The sequence below is a fragment of the Microtus pennsylvanicus genome, chromosome 7 (assembly GCF_037038515.1).
Source record: "Microtus pennsylvanicus isolate mMicPen1 chromosome 7, mMicPen1.hap1, whole genome shotgun sequence".
Taxonomy (NCBI): Eukaryota; Metazoa; Chordata; class Mammalia; order Rodentia; family Cricetidae; genus Microtus; species Microtus pennsylvanicus.
In genome coordinates this window covers 57,718,727-57,737,036 of record NC_134585.1, presented here as the reverse complement: position 1 = coordinate 57,737,036, position 18,310 = coordinate 57,718,727, and the positions used below count along the sequence as shown (strand labels likewise).

The window sequence follows — 18,310 nt, the reverse complement described above, 5'->3', positions numbered from 1 at the left end:
TTTATTTACTATATTAATGTGTATGAGTGTTTTGCCTGCAGCATGCATGTGCATCACATGCATGCCTGAGCCAGAAGAGCATGTTAGATTCCCGAGGACCAGAGTCGCAGACATTCTGAGCAACCATGTGGGTGCTATGAATTAAGCCTGGGTCTCTGGAAGAGCAGCTGCTGCTCTTAGCTCTTTGATAGCGATCTTGCTCAACCATTGCTGTTGTTTCTTTTAGGAAAAGTGGGGGTGTTCTTTTTTTTTTAAGCATACAGTCTCAGTCTTAACTGGAAACACAGTTAAGAGTGGGAAAGGACAGGACTCTTATTTTCCCTCAGACCAAGAAGTTCATTGGGACACCCCTACACCCACAATTCTGAGACAGATGCGTCAGCCAACACTGGGCTTCCTCAGAGCAGACCCGAGACTGTGTGAGAAGGTTCATTGGGAAAGTGACCCCAGAAGTCACGGCAGAGGATTCAGGAGAGGCAGGCAAGAGCATGCCAGTAGCAGGGGATTGCTGTGGATACCTGAGAGACTGAGTACGTGTCAGATTGCCCACAGAAGGCAAGGAAGCTAGGTGCCACGTGCTCACTACCTGTGCCCTTCACCAGATGAGGGCTGCACCAGAGAAGCCGACTACTTTTGCGTGTTTTCTGTCGCTGTGATAAACACCATGACAAAGGAGAGCACAGGAAAGGACAGGGCTCAGTCCCGCTCACAGGTTACAGTCTGTTAGGAAGGGAAGTCAAGGCAGGAACCTGAAGGCAGAAACTGAAGCAGAGGCCACGGAAGGACACATCTTACTGGCTTTTCACAGATTCAACTCACATTTATCTTACACAGTCCAGGACCACCTTCTTTGGAGGATGCCACCCACAGAGGGCGAGGCCTTCCAACATCTATTAGAAATCAAGAAAATGCCCCACAGACACGCCCTGAGGTTAACCTGAGGAAGGCAGCTGAAGTTCATTCTTCCTAAGTGTGTCAAGAGGACAACCAAGATTAGCCATGACTGTACTGCACACGCGTGAGTGCCCTTCTGTGCAGAAGGGCCTTCAGGTAGAAAGGCGTGGTCACATGTCCACCCTTTGAGGGACGGTGGGGGCACTCCAGTCCTGCTGCAGACTGCTGGCCTTCATCTCCTTTCTTGTCCTGTGGTTGAAACTCTTGCAGGGATATGCCCCCCACTTTGATCTTAATGAAACAGTGGGTAGTATTTTTCCATGCAATAGATTTCCCCCTCTTCCAATTCCTCCCAGATCCTCTCCCCCTCCCTAACTACCCAACTTGGACTCATTCATCATTTCTGGCATTTACCATCTTTCCGCCTCCTCTTCCACAGAGACCCCTCAGTCTTGAGAGGAGGGATTTGATGAGACATCCTATTTTAGACCCGAGTGCTCCAGCCAGGTGGTGGTGGCACACACCTTTAATTCTAGTGCTCAGGGGGCAGAAGCAGAGAGATTTTGTGGTTTTGAGGCCAACTTGGCCTATAAAGAGAGTTCCAGGATAACCAGGACTATTACACAAAGAAACCTGCCTCAAAAAAGCCAAAAACAAAACAACAACAACAAAAAAGAACTGAGAGCTCCAAGTCCCTTCCTCACTACACAGTGGCCAATGTTGGATGGCTGTGTTAATTCCAGTCTATCTTAAGAGGCAGCTTTTCCGATGCAGGCTGAGCAAGACACTGAACCATGTGCATAGCAGGCTGTCACTGGCAGCCATTTTATCGCTCTGTTCCTTTAGCAGGATGGTAGCAGTAGGGTTTCTCCTACTGTGACGTTTCTAGTCTCAGTTCATGCCAATGGAGCAGTGTCAAGTATGGGTCCACTTCCTGGAGTGGACCTTAAACCCAGTCAAAACATCTGTGCCCCACTGCACTAGAATATTCTGCAGACAAGCACTGTTGTAGCTGCTAGTGTTCACGCCGGGTGATACTGATGGTTACCTTTCTCCTCTGGGAGCAGGTAGACTACTTTCCAGCCCTGTGAACACTGGTCAGAGGGGTGAAGTTTCTAGATGACCACCTAACATCTTCTCCACCTTAAACAAATTTACATCCAAAGCTGAGGAGTCCCCCCCCCCCCCTGCACCTTAAATGTGGGCTGAGCTCTGGGATCAACTTTGAGACACAGGCGAAGGCTGGACCTGTGACTGCGTGGTTAGGCTTGATCCTTTCACTCCTGTGACATCTTGAGATGTACTTGGTAGCTGCTGCCATTTTAGCCCATCTCCTGGAACAGACAGAGAGCAAAGCCAAACCAGTGTGAAGACCAGTGCAGAGCTTCACAGTGAGCAAGCAAAGTTCTGGATGTAAACTCTATTAAAGGTGGAGAAGGATTGAAACCAGCTATTTAGTACCCCAGTGTCTCCATCTCCTCGACAATCCCCCTTTTAAAGTTGCCATGGTTTTCCTTTTAAATTTTTATATAATTAATGTTACTGTGTATGTGTGTGATGCATACGGTGTGGGGCATGCATGCCGCAGAGTGCAGCATGTGGAGGTTAAAGAATTGTTGCAGGATATTTGATCACACTGTGAACCCCAGGATCACATTGTTTACTGGAAAAAGCTTGCTTCTAGCTGTGGAATGGCTCAGCCCGAGCACACACCTTTAATCCAAGAGCTTTCTGCTTGAATATTGTAAATAGGATTAAGTAAAATTAACCTTAGGTCTAGAAGTTGACAGAAAAAAAAAGAAAAAAAAGAGAGTAAGAGGGAGTCAGGATGGAGAGAGAGACGCACAGGAAGTAAAATGGAGGGGCAGCCAGTTGGAAAAGTTTTTATTTGAGGCAGCATAGGAGAAAGTTCTCTTTCTGGGAAGGTTGCGGCAGAGGAAGAGCCGGGTGCTTTCTCTGCCTTTCTGAGCTAGCAGGTTTTCATCCCAGGATCTTACTGATAAAATAGAACGATAGAGACTTAGCTAAAAACAACAAAGGACAACTTATGGGAGTCGATGCTCTTCCTTCCATATGGGTCCTGAGGATGAAACTCAGGCCGTCAGGATTGGTGGCAAATGTCTTTACTTGCTCAGCAATATGAAATCTCTGCTTGTGAGATACATGAACACACTTCCCACTCACCCGTCCTCCTGTGGAGAGAGTGACAGACAGCAGAAGTCTCTCTAGCTTTGGGCCAGGGTCACTGACCAGGCGGCTCTCCAGAAAACATTTTAACCAGGGTCACTGACCAGGCGGCTCTCCAGAAAACATTTTAACCAGGGTCACTGACCAGGCGGCTCTCCAGAAAACATTTTAACCAGGGTCACTGACCAGGCGGCTCTCCAGAAAACATTTTAATCTTCACATTTGAACTCAGATAGTCCTTGCTGTTCCTGCTCCACTGAGCCCAGACTGATGCTGGAGTGTCCTTTGTCCTTTCAAAGCCTTCATCCCCTCCTCCCACCTGCAGAGACTCTTTGGAAAAAGGAATACTGTAGTCCAGTGTGGGTCCACACCAAAGCCCCAGCATCCACTGAGATTTAAGGTGGATTTTAAGGAGGCTCCCTCAAGGCTGATTGCCAATGCCCCGTAGACCTGGGGCTCCCTGGCTGGTGTGTTCCATCTCTTCCTTATTCCGTCTCCAGGCTGGGAGACTGTTTCGTACCCTGTGTGAGGCTGTACCACACATCTCACCCAACAAAGCCTTTGAATCCAGGAGATAACACCTCAGAAGGAGAGTGAAACTCAACAGATCTTAGCAAGCTCTAGAAGATGATCCACAGCAAGGTGTTCCAGTATCACTGATGCCAATCACGAGGGGCTCTGGCAGGGTCCATGTTACCTCCAGGATCCAGAGTGTGCATTTGTGGGACTGTATTCCCGTGCTGTAGACTCATGAAGAGCCCCTGTTTGGTCTTACCTCCTATGCCAGGCTTTACCTGGATGAAGTAGGGTGGGAAGGAGTGGTCCCACCCCATGGGGCTAAACCACTGAACCATAAGGAAGTAGGGTGACCCCAGCCTAAGCAGCAAGTTTGGGTTGCAGCTCTGCTGCTCACTCATCAATGGAGGAGTTTAATGAGACTGGCTCTGTGCCTGGGTCACAGAGAGGAACCAGACAGGAGGCTCACAGAGAGGAATCAGACAGGAGGCTCACAGAGAGGACCCAGACAGGAGGCTCACAGAGAGGACCCAGACAGGAGGCTCTGGTCACGGCACTTTCCATCTTAAAGTTCGTGGGAAGGCAAGGCTGGCCTGCTCCTGCCTCTGGCTCCCAATGACATAAGCCAGGTGGCGACAAAGAAGAAGACTGCCGGCCTGCCTAGCTTAAGGCGCCAAAAAAAGTCAAAAAGCCGACATCGACCCAAACAAGTCCATGCTGCTGTGTCTTCTTGTCCCACTCCCCGGGATCACGAGTTGCTGTAATTAAGAGCAGACACAGCAGGAGCAGGTGTTTTGATTCAGCTGTCGTCATCTCTGAGCACCGATTTCTGCCCCTCCATTGCCCTCCCAGCTCTAGCTGGGCTGGGAACACAACATAGGCTTCTGCTGGCCATTTTCCCTCCCTTTCATGTCCGCTTAGTCCACGTCATAGAGCCAGGTTCTGGAATGATGAGAGTGTCACCGAGGCACAGCAGCTGTGTTCTCCTTGTGGGGACAGGGAGTTTGGTCTTAATTTTGTACAGTCCCACACAGCTTGGTGGGGTAATGGCTCAGGGTACTGATGCCTGTAGAGCTCTGGGAAGCATCCCACTGTTCTCTGGTACTTACTGTGAGGTGCTCAGAATGCAAGGATTCATAGCTCCCTGGAGACAGGACAAGTGGGTGATGGTGGAGGATCTGGGCTGGGACACTAGCCCTTGAGGTCCCCTACATTGTACTGTCTCATCTGGCGCTCTGAAGTCCTGCCTGGCCTGACATGCCATTCCTGGCAAATAGTTATGAATAATGGATTATTATCCTCCTGTGTAGCACCGCCTGGAATGTCCCCTACCTGGACATTATGATGGTGTATTTCACCATCGCTAGGGTCAACAGCAACCCAGCCTTGCCCCCAGCTTCTTGGCACTACCACCCTTCCAACAGCCCTACAAGTCCTCTCTGGTGCTCTCCGAGACACCATCCTCAAAGAAGGACAGCTCTCCTCCTTTGGCCTCAAATTTGCCAGCTGCTCTGGGGTGGCTTTATGTCATATCCGAGGTCACTAGTGAGGAGCAGGGTCTTTATCTTCACATCAGTCACTCTGTCTGCAGGGAAAGCTTGGACTCCATCAGAAAGTCAGTTGCTTCCCAGGCCTGAAAGAAGACAGGATGCTGGTTAGCTTGGGGTGGGGACTTATCTCAGAACTGACAGGCACTGGGGGGAGACTGGTCAATCCTATTCTCTGAATCCATCTCCCAGACTGTGCAAAAGAAAAAAAAAATACTCCCCTAGCTCTTTGCTAAGGTTTCATTCCTCAGACCACACTCATGCCAACCAAATGGTGTTCACTGGTCTCTCTCTCTCTCTCTCTCTCTCTCTCTCTCTGTCTCTCTCTCTCTGTCTCTCTCTCTCTGTCTCTCTCTGTCTCTGTCTCTCTCTCTCTCTCTCACACACACACACACACACACACACACACACACACACACAGAGAGAGAGAGAGAGAGAGAGAGAGAGAGAGAGAGAGAGAGAGAGAATTTAAAACAAGTCTTCAAAAGGATGCAGTCTTGGGTTTTACCCTAGGCACATGTTTGACTGGATCCTTCCATCCACACACATGGAAGTGTGAGCATGGTATGAGGTCCTGGTTCATCTGCCTGGAGTTTGGATAATAAGGTAGGTGCAAGAGGGAACTGCTGAGATCTTCTGGGTGAAGTGATGAACACAGCATCTGAAACTGTTTCAGTGGGTAGGGAGGTTGAGGGTAAGGTTGGGAAGAGCATGGTGAAGAGGGAGCTGCAGCCAGCTTGAAGTGGATCATGGAACCTGGCTGGGAGTGAGGATGGTGGGCTCTGTCTATGTGGTACTACCATGACAGAATGGTGAGAATAGCCCACCGGATGGCTCGTGTCTACAGTCCTGCAGGGCCAGCACTGTGTATGAGCCACACTGTGAAATTCAGCAGAGATGCCCCCACTTTAAAATATTCTTTCAAAATATGTATTGATTTTTTTGTATTACTCACAGTGTGTGTGTGTGTTTGTGTGCCTGTATGCCGTGGCGTGTGTGTAGAGTACATGGACAATTTGTGGCCACTGTTTTTTTTCCTTTCACCACACAGATGCTGGCAATGAACCCCAGGCCACCAGGTCTGGACCCTCACCAGCTGGGCCGTCTCACACGCACCCTCACATATTCAGACCTGTCCCAACCCAACTCACTCAGGACACGTCCTAGCTTACAAAAGTGGTGTGCTCAGCTCCAAGGCCTTTTAGACTCCACAGGCCACACCGCAGACCCCCATGGGACCAGAATTTCTGCAGGTGGCTTGGTAATTCTAGTATACAGACACGGCTGAATTTCCTAGTTTCATCTTTCCAGGCCGAGGACATGTGGGGTGAGAGCTGGGACAAACTCAGGCCTCAGGTCTGGGGCAACTGTGCCCAGGAGGGCTGAGGAAGGATGCCACCCAGCAGAGCTGAGCACACCACTTGAGGACATGGCTCCTCTCACGAAGGGCTCACCACACAGCCTTTCAGTACCATTTCTGCTGCGCACACTGTGTCCCAACTGAGCAACGGAGCTGGAGTAGCAGGGGTGATGGCACTCCTGGACCGGACACGGACAGCATAGACGCGCCACTAAATGGGACCAGGTCTCATCATCAGGGCCACCTTCCCTGCTGCCAACTCTGGCGCTCAGTACATACGAGAGACTTTATCTCTGAAGAGGCTCACTGACAGGTGAGGTGGCTGCTATTTATGACACACAGATCACAGCATGACAATGGCAGAGATGGCTTTATTTGAGGCCTTGTTCTTCCTAAACCTCTGAGAGCCAGTGTGTTCTCTCCCTCCCTCCCTCCCTCCCTCCCTCCCTCCCTCCCTCCCTCCCTCCCTCCCTCCTTCTGTCCCTTCTTCCCTTCCTCTCTCTCTGACCCCTGGAAGGCTCCCAAGCAGGAGTTCAAGGCTCCTTGGTAGGGGCTTTCCCTGGCACCTCTTGGAGAAAAAGGACTTGTGGTTATGGGTTGCTCCAAGGGACATTTGAATGTTAATGTTAACACTTCCAAATTGGAAGATTAAGGAAGATTATAAAAGAGGCTGCAGAAAGGAGCTAACCCCATTTCCTCCGCTGCTCAACCCATGCTTGGCAGCGGAAGGCGGCTTTGACTCCACGGATGACTAATGCCCCTATGGGGCACATATACCTGTCTGCGGGGGCCCCTAGCAGGAATTTAAACATTTGCTGGCATTTTTCTGGATTCTAAATCAAGCCGATTCATGCTGGATCTTGGTGCATTCTCAGAACAGGGAGCCTTATGTTAAATTGCCTGCTTTGGGCTCCTGTTGCCACTGAAGTCACAAATTCCTAGTAATGAGTGCTGGGAAGAAGCCCTGACAGGGTAGCAACCCAAATGAAGATCAGGGAGACCCAGGCAGGGCAGAGTGTTTGCTTTGGCTGGGAAGTTGCTGGCTTGCCTGCAGTTTGCCTGACAGCAAGCCTGAGAAGTGAGCTTCATACACAAGGCCACACAGTGGGCCCTGGGCCATCTGCCCTGTCTAGTTAGGTCTGACCTGGGCGAGGGGATGGCCCGGTGTCCCCCTCTCCATGGCTTCCCTTGAGTCTGCACGGTCACTAAGAAACCAGGAGGCTTTTATTTTCCCCTTTGGGAATAGCAGCTTGATCGTGGGACTTGTGTGTGGTGTGTGATTTGATGAATTACTCCCAGGTTTCTGACTGTTTGGAGAACAGCACTCCCATCCTGGTCCCCCGGACCCCCAGGCCAAGAGGCACAGCGGAGGGGGCAGCCCTTGCTGGCTGCGGCTTTCCAGACAGTGTGGGTCAGTGGAGAGAGCAGAACACAGGCTTCCTTGGCTTTGGCATTAGCTGTCTAACCTTAGGCAGCATCTTCAAGTGCAGCGAGCCTCAGGTCCCTTACTTGTCAGAACAAGGGTCCAGATCGTGCCTCTGTGTGTGTGTGTCTTCTTGTGTGTCAGGAACAAAAAATGCACTACTATAAATGAAAAACTTTGTCAGTTCTGACTAGTCTCTGTGTAGGTGTGTTCCTGTGTGCACACGTGTGTCTATGTGCGTGTGCATATGTGAGTTGTGTGCTGGTGCACATGTGTGCATGTGGAGGCCAGAGTTTAATCTTTGGTATTGTTACTGGGCTGGCATCCATCTAATTTTTGCTTAATTAATGAACTTAGAATGGGTGCTGTGGCCTGCATGTGGAGCTCAGAGGACAACTTGTGGATTGAGGGGGGGCTGGTTGTCGCTGTTCCCCATGGGTACTGGGGATCAAAGCCATCTGGCTTGGCAATAAGCACCTTCACCTGCTGAACCACCTCACTGGTCCCACCTTGTTTTTTCAGACAGGGTTTCCCACCTAGGCTGGCCAGAGAGACCAGGGAGGGGCCTGTCTGTCCCTGCTTCCCCAGCACTGGGGTTATGAGACCAGGGAGGGGCCTGTCTGTCCCTGCTTCCCCAGCGCTGGGTTATGAATGTGTGTGTCCATGCCCAGCTGTTTATATTGGTTCTGGGGATGACACTTGGGTCCTTGTGTCTGCGCAGCACACATTACCTATGGGGATCTCTCCCCAGTCCTGATACTTGTCTTAAGTAAAGTGCTCATGCCAGGTGGTGGTGGCACACACCTTCACTCCAACACTAGGGGGACAGCGCAGGCAAGTCTTTGAGTTCAGGGCCAGCATGGTCTACAAAGTGAGGACCAGGGCTATAGAGAGAAACCCTGTCTCGAAAAACAAAAGGAAAAGTGAAGTGCCCTGGCTTGTGGCTCTCTAGACTGTAAAGGACAGTGCCAGCCGGAAAGTCCTCGCTGACACCAACCTTGGGCTCGCATCTCTTTCCCCATGAGAGTTGGGTGACATTTCTCTTATTACAAAGGTGGTTGCAGCACAACTTAAAAATACTGCTTCCTTGTGGGCTCTGGGAGGGGTGGAGAGGGGGGATGCTGCTTCCTTGTGGGCTCTGGGGGAGGGGTGGAGAGGGGGGATGCTGCTTCCTTGTGGGCTCTGGGGGGGGTGGAGAGGGGGGATGCTGCTTCCTTGTGGGCTCTGGGGGGGTGGAGAGGAGGGATGCTGCTTCCTTGTGGGCTCTGGGGAGGGGGTGGAGAGGGGGGGATGCTGCTTCCTTGTGGGCTCTGGGGAGGGGGTGGAGAGGGGGGATGCTGCTTCCTTGTGGGCTCTGGGGGGGGTGGAGAGGGGGGATGCTGCTTCCTTGTGGGCTCTGGGGGGGTGGAGAGGGGGGATGCTGCTTCCTTGTGGGCTCTGGGGGGGTGGAGAGGGGGGATGCTGCTTCCTTGTGGGCTCTGGGGGGGTGGAAGAGGGGGGATGCTGCTTCCTTGTGGGCTCTGGGGGGGGTGGAGAGGGGGGATGCTGCTTCCTTGTGGGCTCTGGGGAGGGGGTGGAGAGGGGGGATGCTGCTTCCTTGTGGGCTCTGGGGGGGTGGAGAGGGGGGGATGCTGCTTCCTTGTGGGCTCTGGGGGGGTGGAGAGGGGGGATGCTGCTTCCTTGTGGGCTCTGGGGAGGGGGTGGAGAGGGGGGATGCTGCTTCCTTGTGGGCTCTGGGGAGGGGGTGGAGAGGGGGGATGCTGCTTCCTTGTGGGCTCTGGGGAGGGGGTGGAGAGGGGGGATGCTGCTTCCTTGTGGGCTCTGGGGAGGGGGTGGAGAGGGGGGATGCTGCTTCCTTGTGGGCTCTGGGGGGGTGGAGAGGGGGGATGCTGCTTCCTTGTGGGCTCTGGGGGGAGTGGAGAGGGGGGGATGCTGCTTCCTTGTGGGCTCTGGGGGGAGTGGAGAGGGGGGGATGCTGTTTCCTTGTGGGCTCTGGGGGGGATGCTTTTTCCTTGTGGGCTCTGGGGGGGGATGCTGCTTCCTTGTGGGCTCTGAGGGGGGAGTGCTGCTTCCTAGTGGGCTCTAGGGGAACTTTAGTAGTCAACTCGATTGGACTGAAAGTACCTAAGATGTCAGAAAAATCATTTCTGGGTGTGGCATTTGCCGAGAGAATTAACAAGCAGGGAAGTGCCACAGTAGACTAGGGGTCCAGACAAGATAAAAAGGGAAACCAAGAAAGCCTTCCTGGCTCCATCCTGTGAGTCCTTCCCTGTCCTTCCTGCCAAGGTAGCCTAGCGGTTTTGACACCAGGAGCCCAAAGAGAACTCTTTTCCTTAGAGCTGTCTGTTCAGGTCATACAACTAAAGGTGAAGGACACGCCCCCGCTCCCCCCCCCCCCCCCCCCCGCCATCAAGTGCACGTCACCCTAGCAGCGTTTCTGTCCACAGACAACCTCATCTTCAGTCTCCTCCTGGCCTCCTGCTTTTCTTCAGTTGTTCCCAGCTCCCTCCTCTGCACAGCTGCCCTCCCAGGGGAGCTGCCTGTGTCTCTGCTTCGCTGGCTTCCTCCTGCACTCCCCACACATGCCTGGCCACCATGAGATGGCACTTGGCCACCTGTGCCGCGTGGTGGGCCCATGCTGCTGTCCTGGCGCTCACACAGTGGGCCTCCAGTGACAGCATGGTTGTCTGATGTGAGCATGTGAGGATGGCAGCTTCCTTCAGCTCTGGTGCCCATCCGCGTGCAAGCTGCAGGCAGGTGGTGGAGAGACTGAGCACGGCATCCACCCAGGCAAGGGTCCGCCATGTGACCCAAGACTTCCTCCATTTATGCTGTCTGTGGTTTGCGTTTGTGACAAGGCTTAGTTCTCCATGTGGTGAGGCTAGCAGGTGAGACCTGTAGGAGGTGAGGTCTATTGGGGGGTCCTCGGGTCACTGCAGAAGCCTGAGCCCTGAATCCCTCTCTGGGCTCCCGTCTCCCCTCTTACTCCCATCCGCCATGGGGTTCTGAGAAGAGGAGAGCTGCTGCAACTATTTTGTGTGTCCCTGAACCCCCAGAACTGGGTTAAAACGAACCACTCTTCTTTACTAAGCTACCCAGGCTTCCCAGTGGGTTCCAGCGATGGAACACAGACAGACAGGCACGCCATGTGTCATGGCATCATCATGTCGAAGGGCAGCCTTTGACAAGCCATGGCACTGCCAAGTCTGTGGACTGTTGGGATGAGGCAAGGACAAAATGTAAGTATAGGGTAGGGGTCTGGCCTTGTTCCTGTGGCTGTCTGGGACTGGCAAAGTCTGTTCACAGCATGGCTAGCTGCCAAGTGAGCAGGCCAGTGAGGAAAGTCAGGAGGGGCCTTCTGCTCTTCCTGCGGTGGGACAGGTATTTCCTTCATGGCTGACACAGTGTCCCCAGTCCTGGGCCTTCAAGTGCTGTTTACATTCACAGCTCCTTGGCAAGAACTATGCTTCAAGGAGAGTGAAGACTCTAGCCAGGGATTCAATGAATACCAAACCACCCTCAGCTCCTTCCTGTTTAGAGAAGGCTGGACAGGGAGCGAGAGATGTCTTCAGGGGACAGAGAACAACCAAGGTCTGGAATAGGGAGACAGAGCCTGCCCAGGAGCAGCAGGAGCCCCCAAGCCACCGGCCCACACATCTGCCCCCGGGACTCGGAGAAGCAGGGCTCAGCTCACACGAGGTGACCCAGACTACTGCTGCGGCTGCCTCTTTCCTTTTCAGCTTCCTGCTCACTCCCTGTGTGGGACAGAAGCGTAGGGAGAGCCAGGCCTTGGCGGGTTTCCAGGGGATGTTCTTACATTTCTTCTGCAGAACGTTCTGCCTGGCCTTGATGAATGCCAGGATGTCAGAATCTGTCTGGCTGTCTCCAGTGAGAGGGATGGATGACATCGGCCTTTCGGAGATGCTAAGGACAAACACAAGTCACAATTTTAAAAGTCACTGCACAGTATTCCTGGATGTTGCTTTTCCAAAGTGATTTCCTATCTTACTTAATTTTGCTTTTTAAAGATTAAAACGTGTGTGTATGTGTGTGTCTGTCGGTCTCCATGTGTATATCTGTGTGTCTCAGTGTGTGTGCGTGCGTATGTCTGTCTCTCTTTCTCTATGTGTCTGTGTGTATGTCTATGTGTGTGTGTCTGTCTCTGTGTGTATTTCTGTCTGTCTGTCTTTCTCTATGTGGGTTTCTGTCATCTGTCTGTTTCTCTGTGTGTGTGTGTCTGTTTTTCTGTGTGTCTGTGTGTGTGCACATGTCTGCACACGTGTGTGTCACGCACACACACACGTCATCAGAGCATAACTTGTGGCAAATGTTTTCTCCTACCATGGGCTCTGGGACGAGCTCAGGCCATCACACTTGTGAAACATGCGCCTTGACCCACTGAGCTGGCCTTCCTTTCTGCTTTGGTCGTTGGTTTCTATCTGACCTCCCAGCTTTCCACGTCCTCTGTGTGAAGGCCACACCAGTTCTTTCACTGTGCTACTAAATCCCCCTTCCTATCTCTCCCAGAACAGAATTCATGCCCTGCCTCAAGACTTCCTGGCTTCCCTGTGCTCTGACTCTGGTTCTCTTCCCAGCTTGCTTTCTGCTACTTCACTAAACCAATTCCTTCCAGTCTTGAGGCCTTGCTCCAGCTGTTGCTTCCCACTGCAGCTGCTCCACACCTACTCTTAGACAACCCAATAGTGCCAGGCAAGAGACTGGAGCAGAAGGAGGGGAGGGGCCAGTAGCCTTCCCTTTATCAAGAGAATTTCTGGAAATTTCATGCAGCTCTCTGTTTACAAATTTCATTGGCTGTGTGGCTGCAGAGGATGCTGGGAAATGTAGTTTATTAACAGTGGCACTTTGGCTAAATATGGTTGTGATCTGAATGAATAGCAGTTTCTGCCTCTGGGGCAAAGAGCACACCTTGTCATCAGTTCCTGGATACAGGGAGACACCATCAGGATGTCAAATCTATGTTGGGTGTGAAAGGAGAAGCTAGTTTGAGTAAGTCTGGGATGAGAAAATAGGAAGGGCAAAGGCGACATGTTACTCTAGGCAGGACCACAACCTCCTAGGGAGGCTAGTCAGCTCTAGCAGAACCGCCCAAATGGCCTTATTTAATAATTAATTAATTAATTAATTAATTAATTTTAAACAAATTCCTACTACATAGACTGACCTTAAACTCACAGAGATCATCTGCCTCTGTCCCCCAAGCGCTGGGACTAAATGGTGCCACCACCCCTGGAGCATTTTATACACACATCAGAAGATGGAGGACCTCAGAGATTTGGGGACAATTCCTCCAGTTTAGAGAGTCAGCACACAAGAGAAGATTTGCGGGAGTCAGTCCCAGCTTCTGTCTACAGCAATTGGACCCTCAAGCCCCCTCAAGTTGTTGGGGATGCAGACTTTAGGGCTCACGCTGTCCACTGTAGCGGCTGTCACACTATTAGGAGAGGAGGGCATACCTGTCTTGCAGCTGGGTCCTGGAGCTACTGGGTTCTTGGCTGTGCTGACTGGGGCATGGGGAGGGGAGGATTCTTCTGGCATCCCTGTCGTAGCTAAAATAAACCAACAGAAGCCCGAAGTCAGGAGGAAGTGAGGAGGAGAGTCTCAGGGCGCGCATGTCCTCTCCAGATTCCCATGCTAAAGCCCTAGTTCCCAGAGGGATGGCATATGGAGGTGGGCTTTGGGGAAGTGACCAGACAGATGACATCTTGTGGGTGGAGCCCTCAGGATGGGCCTGGTGCCCTTGCTAGAGGAAGACAGACTAGAGCACGCTGTCTGGACGCTGCAAGGAGGGAGCCCTCAGCAAGCTGTACATCTCTGTGCTATAGAAACCACAGGCTGAACCCAGCCCCTAAATTGGTGGAGACAGAATCTTTGGGAGGTGAAGACATCATGAGGCAAAGTCCTCAAGATGGGGATTAGCAATTTTACAAAAAAAACCATGAGTTCCTACTGGGCGTGGGGGAGGGCAGGATCCTTACCAGATATCCAGACTGCTAACTCCATCTTTAGCTTCCCGGCCTTGAGAACTGTGACAAACACAGAAAGACAAAAGAGTGTGGAACTCAGCACAGGGGATGAAGGCTCACCTGGCATACACAAGATCCTGGGTGTGTCTCAATACCAGGAAAACCAACTACCAACCAACCTGCCAACCAATGAGCCGCTCAGACTCTGACATTTTGTAACAGCAACCGGAGAAGATTGAACTGGCAATCTGCCTCCCCCGCTGCCCACCCCCCCATCTTGGAAGGCTACATGGTATTTTTATTGTTAATCTGCTCACCCCCATCCCCTTCTATCTTGGAAGGCTACATGGTGATTTCCGTTGTTATTCTGCACACACACACACACACACACACACACACACACACACACACACACACCGCCATCTTGGAAGGCTACACGGTGATTTCCGTTGTTATTCTGCACACGCACACACACACACACACACACACACACACACACACACACACGCGCGCGCGCGCGCGCGCACACACACACACACACCGCCATCTTGGAAGGCTACACGGTGATTTCCATTGTTGGAGCAAACATTGGCTGAAGGAAGATGAACAGCAGCAATGACTGCCATGATCACAGCTGTCGTTTGTGGACAGTTGTCTACAAGTCAGCCGTCTGCCAGTGCTCTGTAGACGTCATACCCTCTGACAACAGTGAAGGACCAGAAACACAGCTCCACACTGTCACCCTCAGCAGTCTGGGCCTGCATTAGACCTTTGAGGGCATGGACTCGGGAAAGAATTTCAGGACAGGGCAATGTATGAGGCAGAGCTGGAGTGTAATAGATCTGCTAAAGGAAATGCAGCTGGAGAATAAGAGGGCACCCAAGAGGGGTGGGCTTTTCCAAGAAGAGCCACGTCAAGTGTAGGTGCCAGCTCAGCACCTACCGTCTCAGCAGAAGCCATATAGACCTCTGGTGGCTCTCAAGTCACCTCTCAAAAGATTGCTGGGGAGGCACTCACTCCTCCTCCCGTTCCCTTCTGAGACGTGAGACTACAGGGTGGCTCCAGAGAGCCCTTGGGTGAAACTATAACCTGACAGGTGATTCCAGATCCCCTAGGGCTGCACAAGGGACCTAGGACATGTCCTCTCCGTTTCTGTTGAGAGTCCACCTAGACAACTAGAAGGAAGAAAGGCCTTAGTTGCGAACTGTGCTGGAGTCCTCGCCTCTCTGCTGGCCGGCCATTTCTAATTCTGGGGTGAGGTCCTTTTTCTGTTGTTGGCCCCTGCTGTGATCTGGCCAGAAAATGTCCCTCGCAGAGGTGTTAATGGCTTGGCTGCCAGCTTTGGGAATGAGACTGGATCCTGAGGTCCCTGTCCCCATCTATGGATCAATCCTCTGACAGATCTGTGATCTGACGACATTGTTAATATATTGGACATCGGAAGGTAGGGCCGGCTGGAGGAAGTAGGTCACTGGTGGGAGGTGGCTTCGGCTTCCAGGCCCATCCTCTGTCTGTGTCAGTTTCCCAGTGTCCCCATAAGCTCTGCACAGTATCTTGTTCCCTAGGATTTGCTGCCTCACCTCGGTCCAAAGCTGACCTTAGACTGAAACCTCTGGAAACCTGGGTCAAAATAAACGTTTCTTCCATCAAGTTGCTTGCCTTGAGCATTTTGTCCCAGCATGGAAAATTCAAACATAAGCCCTTCAGTGTCAGAGAAGGTCACCATCACCCCTATCTTACAGATGTGCTAGAGATTGGGGGTAAATAGCAGAGCTTGAAGCTCACATGTCTCCGAGGCTTCTACTTTTACTCCCAGCCTCCTTTTCCACTGACCGGCTTCTGCCAGCTTTTCCTGACCACACTGCTGTCCCTGGATGGTCTCTGATGACCACTGCATGCTCATCAAGGGATGATGACAATTGGCAGCTCACCAGGTGTGTTAGGCCCATTTAGCTTTACCGCGTGATGTGTGTGTTCTTGGCCCAGCACTCTTGGCTGCAGCACCCCGCATTCCTCTAGAGAAGGGACAAGGAAGCTATCATTATGTCTCCTGTCTCTCTAGGCCTCACTGCAATACGATCTCTTATATGGACTTTGGAGCCTCTTCCACACTTTGGGACGGTCCTGCGAAGAGCTGTGTCAGATGCAAAAGGGACTTAAGAAGTCACGTGATCAGAACCTTCATTTTACAGCTGGAGGCTTTCAGGCTGGGAGGCGGGTCAGCAAGATGGACAGGTGGGATGGTGTAGTAAGTGTGCTGTCATCTACCCAACCTCTTGCTTAGGCCCACGGCTTGCTTTCCCGCGTATGAGTTTGGCTAGTTGCCAACCTTTTGCTCTCCTACCCCTTCCCATGGGGTTGTCTCCACAGGCTCAGGATAAACAAACAGTAAGGGAAGCCAGAAGGCGTCATTCCTAAATCCTGCTCGCACCACCATGCTCATTCCCCAGGGAGGGAGAATGAAGCTCCTCTGTGCTGGGTCCGACATGGGGTGCTGCAGGACCGGAGATAGCCACAAGGTGGCAGACTCTGCATATCCTTCTTGGGAGACCTGCTGCCACAGCTCGGAGCCTCAAGGGTGGCTGGAACAAGCTCAGGAAAAAGAAGGGTGTGGGGGTTCCTTTCGCAGGAACCACCTTCACAGCAGGTCAAGGGCAGTTTGGAAACAGCAGTGAATCTGAGGGAGTAAGCCACTGGCTCTCAAAGGGCCCTTTCACGCGATGCTTCCCAGTTTAATTTTTCTTCAGAGGCCAGGGAAAGTTCACAGGTGCCAGGCTGCCTTGGGCCAGGAGAGAGCGGCAGAGAGGGATGGAGGCCCCAGGCAGCAGGGCAGAAGGCCGTGACCACACTAGGCAGCCAGAGGCAGCCAGCAGCTCCTGAAGAGGCCATCTGCCAGGTCCATCCCGTCATGCACCTCAGGCAGGAGGATGACACAGTGTGAAGTCAGGAGGGAAGGGTTCCCTAACCCTGGGAAGCCACCATCCAGATATTCCTGCCTCTGGGATTAAAGGTGTGCGCACCTGGCCCAGTTCTATTATTAATCTATGAGACTGGCCTCACTATGGAGCCCCTATGTTTGCTGTTGCTCTGTTTCTTAAAGCTGTCTGGACCATCCATTTTCTTATCGTTGCACCTCAAGTGTCCTGCTTATATTTTGGGTACAAGTGTTTTATGCCCTTTTTGTTTTCTAGATAAAATCTTTTTAAGTTAAAAGTATTTATTTTTGATTATGTATAGGCATGTGTCTATGTATGCCCACAGAAGCCAGAAGTGTGGGAGCCCCTGGACTGGAGTTACAAGTTGGGTTGTGAAAGGCCTGGGTGGGGACTGGGAAGCAAGCCCCATCGGCTGCAAGAACAGTGTATGCTCTTAACGGCTGAGCCGTGTCTCCAGCACCAACAGCATGGAGTTTTAGATACCTTTGGAAGCCTAGCAGAGATGATTACAGACAGTTCCCAGTCCCTCCTGTCCACTTCCACAGCGGCCGGTCCAGGGCTGCACTCCCCCCCGCCCCGGCTTTCCCCTAACTCAAGGGCATATCCTCCAGACCAAGTTTTGAGGTTCTGCCTCTTCCAGCTGCAACCCCCACCCCCAGGCCACCTTGTCATCTGGAGCTGTCACATCTTGGTTCTCCCCGCTAGGCTTCAAGACCCACAGACTCTGTGTTTTATGACCTTGTCACTTTGGAGCTGTGCTGGCCAGGTATTTTGTAGAATGTCCCTTGGTTGGGATTTGTGTGACAGTTCTCTCAGGCTTCTACTGGCACTGTCTGACACCTTTAAAAAAATGTGTGTGCCCGTGTGTGTGTGTGCCCATGTGTGTGTGTGCCCGTGTGTGTGTGCCCATGTGTGTGTGTGTGTGTGTGTGTGTGTGTGTGTGTGTGTACCACAGCATGTATGTGAAGGGCGGAGCTGATCTGCAGGAGTGCGTGTGTGTGTGTGTGTGTGTGCGTGTGTGTGTGTGTGTGCCCATGTGTGTGTGTATGTGTGTGTGTGTGTGTGTTGTATATACCACAGCATGTATGTGAAGGGCTGAGGTGATCTGCAGGAGGTGAGTGTGTGTGTGTGTGTGTGTGTTGTATATACCACAGCATGTATGTGAAGGGCTGAGGTGATCTGCAGGAGGTGAGTGTGTGTGTGTGTGTGTGTGTACCACAGCATGCATGTGAAGGGCGGAGCTGATCTGCAGGAGTGTGTGTGTGTGTGTGTGTGTGTGTGTACCACAGCATGCATGTGAAGGGCGGAGCTGATCTGCAGGAGGTGATCCTCTCTCTCCACTATGTGGGTCCTTGGATCTAAATCAAGTTGTCATAAGGTGCTGTGGCAGAGCCTTTACCCACTGAGCCATATTGCCTGCCTCTGACATCTTACTTTTATTTATTATTTTATTTTTTATTTTT

General features: G+C 52.0%; 1 protein-coding gene across 1 annotated transcript in view; it reads right to left on the bottom strand.

Annotated features, from left to right (window-relative positions):
• Positions 1-2,761: 2,761 nt before the first annotated feature.
• The window catches only part of Kif6 (kinesin family member 6), a 324,667-nt gene continuing 309,118 nt past the window's right edge, over positions 2,762-18,310 (bottom strand). The window contains exons 20-23 of the mRNA XM_075978949.1: positions 13,924-13,971; positions 13,402-13,494; positions 11,745-11,851; positions 2,762-5,230 (exon numbers count right to left, since the gene is read on the bottom strand). Of these exons, the coding sequence (XP_075835064.1) occupies positions 5,214-5,230; positions 11,745-11,851; positions 13,402-13,494; positions 13,924-13,971 (265 nt within the window). The 3' untranslated portion in view covers positions 2,762-5,213. The remainder of the gene's footprint in view (positions 5,231-11,744; positions 11,852-13,401; positions 13,495-13,923; positions 13,972-18,310) is intronic.